This window comes from Telopea speciosissima, chromosome 7, assembly GCF_018873765.1.
Source record: "Telopea speciosissima isolate NSW1024214 ecotype Mountain lineage chromosome 7, Tspe_v1, whole genome shotgun sequence".
Taxonomy (NCBI): domain Eukaryota; kingdom Viridiplantae; phylum Streptophyta; class Magnoliopsida; order Proteales; family Proteaceae; genus Telopea; species Telopea speciosissima.
The window spans coordinates 60,213,995-60,221,165 of NC_057922.1; the positions used below are offsets into that span (position 1 = coordinate 60,213,995).

A 7,171-nucleotide genomic window follows, 5' to 3' on the forward strand; every position below is an offset into this window, starting at 1 on the left:
TACATGGGCAATTTGATAATTTTCTCAAAAAAGGAAACAAAGAGATTTTGAATGAGGTTCTAAAAACCTCCTTCCATCATTGTGGCAAAGATCACTAGGGTGACAAAATAGGGTGTCTGCAATACCTATTGGGAAGTGGCATTTATGTTATCATCATGACTCATCCTTCCTTACCATGTGGTACCATACATATCTCACAGGTCAAATTTCAATCCAACATGAGCACAAAATGCTAATAACCTACTAGGAAAAAGAACGCTACCTAGTCACATGGCCCACATGGCTCATGTGCCTAGACACTGAAACGCGCAAAAATACTGCACTGTCCCCATGGAAAGACTGAAATCCCGCCAGGGCGATGCTTCGACGCACACCCATTGGCCAACTCGTGTGCAGGCCCAAGCAACGATCTCTTGCCCTAAACTCATTTATTTGAGGCACTTCTCCTTTTCGAGCTAAAATTTGACTACTGGTTTGACCTCACAGCAAGTTGGCAACCTATCCCTTTTTTTTTTTTTTTTTTTTTTTCATTTAGCGAGATCTAAAAGGTTCTTGAGTACTTTGGTTGTTCAGGGGTTGATTTTTTTTTTTTTTTTTTAATTTTTATGAAGCTAAAATAAACTTCAAATAGATAACACAGTTCAAAGAGATTACAGATTCCCATGTCTACTAACTTCCATGTACATGCCTTAGTGGCTAAAGCATGAGTAGGCAAAATATTGTCCCTATTTACCTTATGTACAACCACTTAATCAAAAAACTCGAAAAGACTACTGATAGAAAATAACAAATGATAGAGTTCCCACAATCACGTGCAAGAGTTGTCTTTCTTCAACCATAATCTGTCCAAATATCTAGGTTTTGGATGCCTTGTTCTCTTGCTGTCCCAATTTCCTGTTCGATTGTTTTTCCTTCTACTTCATCTGTAGAATCTAGATTACCATAATCAAAAGAGAAGGTAAATAAATCTGTATGAATCATTAATATGGATGTCCATCCACCTTGTTTAGATACAGAATGGTAACTCCCATCGGTTAGAAAGATTGCATGATCTTTTGGATGACAAGAAGAAAATAGTGCAATTAACAAGATTGTGGGACATAATAAGGTAAGATTTTTATCTTCTGGGGGTGAGTCTACAATCTGAACTGTAGCTGATTCGTTGTCTAAGGCGGACACTCATTGGTTGATATGGTCGAGAACATGATGGGATTTGGTTGATCTTGTTCATGGAAAATACGGTTTCTTTCCATTCAAATGAAATATAAAACAAAAATGATAACTTCCAAGACATACTTAATTTCATGTTTTGATAGAGAAGAAGTTAGAAAACTAGAAAACAAATAAGAAAACGAGTTAGTTAAAAGAGAGGAAATCTATAATCCTAAAGGACTAACAAACCAAATTATTTGAGAGAATGAACATTCAAAAAATAAATGCCAACTGGATTCCACCTCTAGTTGACAGAGTAAATCCAAACATTTGGTATTAATAAGGTAAAGCTTGTTGATGAACTTACAGGTGAAAAGACCATTGTGATAACATTTCCAAAGAAAAAGTCAAACTTTTGGATGCACCTTTAGTTTCCACAATAGCTTCCAAATAGATGTCCGATATGGCAAAAGAACATGATGACGATTAGCCTGTGGACTTGCCAAGCAAACTACAGCAGATTTTGTCGAGAATAATAGTCCAATCATAGAAAAGGATCAAAACCGCAGAAGAGTCCATCCTCAGTAACATCAGGTGAGAGAGTTTTACTTTAAAAATAAAAATGACAATGTCAAGTTGGAAGTGAGAGGAAGGTTCCATTGACCATTAGAATCTCAACTCCTTAACATAGGAATAACGAGAGAAGAGCGGAATCAAAGAAGGAAAAGTAAACTAGGGTAAATATGGAGTCCAAGGATCTAACCAGATCTTAAACTGACTACCCAACTCAATTCGCCAACAGAAGAATTGTGCAACTTAATAGGATTCCTCTCCATAATAAGTAGTTGAATTAATTACACTATTTTTGCAGATAGATTACTAATGTAAGGTTCTCATTTTGTGTTTTTTAATTTAGACAACATTTACATCTAATAAAACCACTTGAACCGCCAAGGTGATTAGAGACTGAATTTACATTACTGCCTTCAACACCAATCATGTTTTAGGGGAAAATCATCTCCGAAAGAGTTGCTAGAATACTTCACTGGTTTTAAGTTTATCATATTCTCTTAGTTTAGAAAACAAGATTTAACTTTCTTCCCCACTGAATTTCCACCCACCTATCCTTTGATGCTTGAAGGTGGACATCCGAAAAAAAAAAGTAACAAGACCTAACCACCACCCCCCTGAAGTGGATCCAAACAAGACTCCAGAGGCTCTGAAATTTTTGGAGACTTTGGTTCCTATCTTGGTCTACATATGTTTTGAGATAATACAAAGGAAGAATACTAGGAAGACCCTAGGCTCAGCTATCTACAGAGATGGTAACAAATTGAAAGGTGACCAGGTCCAAGAAAGACCAGGCCAGGAGGGGGTTTCAAAATTCTGATAATACCTTCAATTGAATCTCATTATATTTCGACATCTAGTTCCTTTTTCTTGTAACGATCAGTTATCACAATTCTAATGCTTTGCAAAGATTGACAAAACAGGGTAAACCAAAATTCAAGTCCAAAAATATATTCCAGCTTTCCAAAGAAAAGGCTCAGCCTCTCCAATTCACTACCAAATGTAAAATGGTGAGTCCAAAGGAAGAAAAAGCTTTAAAAAGAAAAACCTAAGAACCACATAACAAAAATTCATTTCTTGATTCACTTTCTACCGCAGACCTTAACCCCCTGCCTGTTCCTTTTCTTGGCACCTGATTTGCTAACCCTGAGGCTCCTCTGCACAGCACTAAGCCTTGCTAGGGCCGCATTCTTCAGGTCTGGCCTGTAGTAGTTATCTGCAACCTGTAACAAAAAATGGCAAAGTTGCTAAATGATTTAAGTTTATAAACTAAATTCCCAGAGACAGAATTCCCCAGAAAAAACATGGAAATTTTATGCTAAAACACCAACAGATGGGATCCGAGTCCTCTCCAATGAGGAGCGCACCCAATGAGTGCCCAATGAGCATCCAACGGCTGGGCAGGCTGGGTGCACTGACTGGGCGCACACGAGGATGTGTACCAGCCAGCCCAGCTGTTGGATGCCTCGTTGCGCAATCATTGGGTGATCTCCTCATTGGAGAGGACATGGATCCCAACAGATGACGGAACTAGACCCGTAAATTCATGGACAAAACAAGGTTCACACATATTATCAAGACAACAAATTGTATATAATGACAGACAGTAACAATGATAACAATTCAAATCAACAGTTGAGAAAAGCAGCTCGGAAGCCAAGCGTAACAACATTGCATTGAAGATCCCCAAAAAGGGATACTTCTTACATGTTAGCTGCTCATTCCTGCAAAAAAAGCTTAATCATAGCTGTGGTCTTTGGAGAATCATGAAAGCAAAGCCACCACAAACACCTTATAAAACCTTGTAAGCCTAGATAAAGTTATGCCATCGCACACTCAAGTTACAGCTGACAAAAATCTCCTCAAGACAATGTATAGGAAATGGGAAATGGGAATTGCTAGATCTACATGTCTGTGGAGTGTGTAGCATTACAACCTCAACTTGTGATTGACATATGTGCTATACTATATCAGCTCATCAGAATAGTTAAGAGATTAAAAAGAAATCAAAATGAAGCTATCTTCTATAAAATATTGGGTACAAATTTCAATTACGGGATAGGGATGTAATGCTACATGTTCCACAGGCATGAAGCGCCAGCATTTTCCAAATGGGGAAAAAAATTCGAATCTAAGCATAACAAGTAAATTTCTTTGAAGACTCCTCCTAAGAGGATATTCTCTTACATGTTAGCCAGCCCATCATTGCACAAGCAGAATAATTGGAAATAACATTGAAGAAATTACTCTTAGCAAGCGCTACTTGATGTAAATGGATATTCGAAAATCCGTATTCGTTTAGAGAATCCGAATCCATCCGAAACTAATCGGATACGAATATGATAATCCCCCTAACCGACCGATTATTATCCGATTCACCTTATTGGATTTTGTTATCTTATTTTTATAAATTTATAGTTAAGATAATGTGATTCTTTTTCTAGATTTGCTATTGGTTTATATATATTGTTCTATGCAATGTGATACATGGAATCACATATCTATTAAAATAAATACAAGATATAATCAAAAGTAAAAAACATAAGAAAATTAAAGACTAAGAAGAGTAGAAGAAAAGATAGTTGAACTCTCAAGTCTCAACCCTAACCCTCATCATAAAAACGGTAAAGATGTCAACGAATAGTCGAAAATTCGTATTCAATCCATGTTCATATCTATATAAGAGAACCTGTATTCAAAAAATAACTATCCGGAAATTATCCGAATCCGTCCGAAAACCGATAGGATATTATCCGAATCCGTCTGAATATAATCGGATACGTATATGATAATGCCACTATCCGACCGAATACGATCCGTTTACATCCCTAGCCACAAGGCCAATTATGCCTGATGGAGCTGAATGTTGAGCAATAAAGAAACAACCTATTCTTAAAATGAGTTGGAAATAGGAAATTGATCGAAGAATGGAACAAATCATAGCATTAGCACATAATGAATTCCATTGTAGCATCAATACGTGTCTAGATGATAAAACATCAACTAAGAAGGTTTAGCCATCTGCAATACAGACAACTGATTGTAAACCAGTAAAAAAGAGTTACACTGCAACTTAGAGAGCAGAATAGTGAAACAGAATCTTTATAGCTATCCTAAAATATGTGGGATACAGCTCAGGGAGTCAGCTGAGATTTGAAACTTACAAAACAGACTTGACTCGCACTTCTATCCAATCTATAGCAAATCCAGAATTTACCTAATTAGTTCTATATTATTTTACACTAGTGTGACTAATAACTGGTTGGCTATCAGCTAACAATCACTACACAAAAAAAGGAAAGGGAAGGGAAGGGGGGGGGGGGGGGGAGCATACCCAGTGCACAAGGCTCCCACCACTACGTGGTCTGGGGAGGGTCATTATGTACATCAATACGTAAGTGTGGGCAATTTAAATTCATATTTGGAAACATCCAATCACCCTTTTATACTTAAGACCGAAAACTGTGAAGTAGATACCAGTGCAGCAGGATTAACATGCTTACTTACATCACAAATATTGAAAAGTGTAAAAGCCCAAAAAGAACTCCTAGCCAGAACAAAAGCTTCTATGTTTAACTCAGCAACGCCTTCAAAACTCAAATACTATAAATAAAATTCGAAATGTTACCCCCTTTTCACTGGCATTAGAATCATTGCAAAAAAATGTGTTAAAAAGAAATGAATGGGCAAGAAAAAAAATAAATAAGGTAGTTATTCTCGAGAAGTTTCTTCAGAATATGTTCTAACGGCATCTCTAGTACCTGGTTGATAACAGACTTAGCCATCCTACGGAATTCGTTCTTCATGACGGATTTGTGGAGAGAATTTGCAGGCTTGTTCTGCTTCTTCGTCTTGGACGTCGCAAGCATCACAGAAAGATCTTTGCCAGCAGGTTGAATCGAAACTGTCTTCTTGTTTGCAAGCCCTAAATTTTCCCCAGAAAAAAAAAAATGTGGGATCAATAAATAACCCAGCAACTACAAAAATAATTCACATTTCCCAGCGACCAATGCTGAGGGAAAACTAACTTCAAAACAGTGAAAGTCTCAAATACCTGAGTGCTTGAAGGAGCTAACGTTATAGAGATTGTTGCTCTCCTTACTGAATCGCACACTAGCAGTCCCATTCCCAAACTCCTTGACGAGAAACGAGTTGTTCTTCTTCACGATCTCCCAAATCAAAGGACCAGGAACACTAGTCATTTTACCTGCAAGACATAAATACAAATATGTAAACACCGAAATCGTAGTCATTCAAGGAAAGCTATTGATAGAAGCAAAAGCGATCGATAGAAGATTGGAGCTAAGAAGCTTTTTACGAACCAGACAAGGAGCGAAGTAGCCTTTAACGTCCTCTGCGGCAGTCGGGGTCCTGGGAAGCGAAGAAGACAGAGAACCGTGGAGATCCAACTTTATACTGATATCAAAAACCCTAAGACTGAAAATAATGGTATCGTCAATGACTGAAGTGTGCACTTGGTAACGAAATGTCCTTCCTACCCCTACAAGAATAAAGAATTACGAACCATGGAGAATGGACTCGTGCGGTCGTGCGGCTCGTGCCTAGGTTTTCAACTTTTTTGTTTTTCGTTTTTTTAAATGAATCGGGTCCAGCTGATTCTGGTGCAATTCCATTCGGAATCTTTTTACCAAAAAAATAAAAAAATTCGGAATCTGGATCAGCTGAAATCGGTTAAGAATCGGTCATAATCCAGTCTAATCCTAGTTTTCGGACATGGATCGGCCAATTTAATCAGCCGAAATCGAGATCTGTCTCTAAAATTTCCAATCCGAAGCGGCCGATTCAGCTGATTTGAGTCCGATTTTTGAATATATGTTCATGCCTAACAGGCTTGATACTACTAAATGCGTTTTGTTGCTATGAGAATCATTGGCATAAATGGATGAATGGCTCTCAGTTCCTGAATCCTTATAAACCAACCCATACCCATTGGTACTTTCAACCACAACCATCATTTTCAAAAATCAAAATTGGATCAATCGAACTGCCAATTTGGATCAGAATCAGTTGTGACCAATCCCAATTCCAGCCGACTCTTGGTCCAAAACCCTAGAATCGCTAAGCTTTCAGATCTGAAGGCTGATTCTAAAATTTTTTGAGACCGAATCCGGCCGATTCTAATCCAATCCCTGATTGTGTTTTGAATCCTTGACCAGAACCCAAATTTGTCCTGGGCTCAGCTTCATTTCATTCAGAATAGCTTCTGGTTCCTGAGTTCCTCTGAACCTCTACCTGATCCCACAATCCAATACGGTTTAAGGAATCTGTTAAGATTGACTCATAACAGAACAAGAGCGGATACTAATACATTCAAACTGAACAGTCCTGATATGGATAGTCCTAAATCCCAGTTCTGGTTTGAAGAATCGATATCAGATCAGCTGGATTGGTCAATCTGTATTGGTAATTCGGTATCACTATCAGAGGC

At 37.9% G+C, this 7,171-nt stretch overlaps 1 protein-coding gene and 2 non-coding genes across 3 annotated transcripts; all 3 read right to left on the reverse strand.

Annotated features, from left to right (window-relative positions):
* Positions 1 to 2,650: 2,650 nt before the first annotated feature.
* On the reverse strand, positions 2,651 to 6,148 carry LOC122667580 (60S ribosomal protein L28-2-like). The gene is made up of 4 exons (XM_043863910.1): positions 6,045 to 6,148; positions 5,777 to 5,929; positions 5,484 to 5,647; positions 2,651 to 2,945 (listed from the first exon to the last, which is right to left on the reverse strand). Exons 2-4 carry the CDS (start codon positions 5,922 to 5,924, stop codon positions 2,805 to 2,807), a joined length of 453 nt encoding a protein of 150 aa, XP_043719845.1. The 5' UTR covers positions 5,925 to 5,929; positions 6,045 to 6,148; the 3' UTR covers positions 2,651 to 2,804.
* On the reverse strand, positions 3,367 to 3,453 carry LOC122670201. The gene has a single exon (XR_006334175.1). It is a non-coding gene; the product is annotated as a small nucleolar RNA R24 (small nucleolar RNA).
* Positions 3,845 to 3,934, reverse strand: LOC122670202. The gene has a single exon (XR_006334176.1). It is a non-coding gene; the product is annotated as a small nucleolar RNA R24 (small nucleolar RNA).
* Positions 6,149 to 7,171: the final 1,023 nt, after the last annotated feature.

Coding starts and splice junctions, on each gene's coding strand:
- LOC122667580 (XM_043863910.1), bottom strand. CDS start 5,924: ATGACTAGTGTTCCTGGTCCTTTGATTTGGGAGATCGTGAAGAAGAAC. Junction 5,648..5,776: donor TAGCTCCTTCAAGCACTCAG/GTATTTGAGACT, acceptor GGGAAAATTTAG/GGCTTGCAAACAAGAAGACA. Junction 2,946..5,483: donor CTAAGTCTGTTATCAACCAG/GTACTAGAGATG, acceptor TTTTTGTTACAG/GTTGCAGATAACTACTACAG.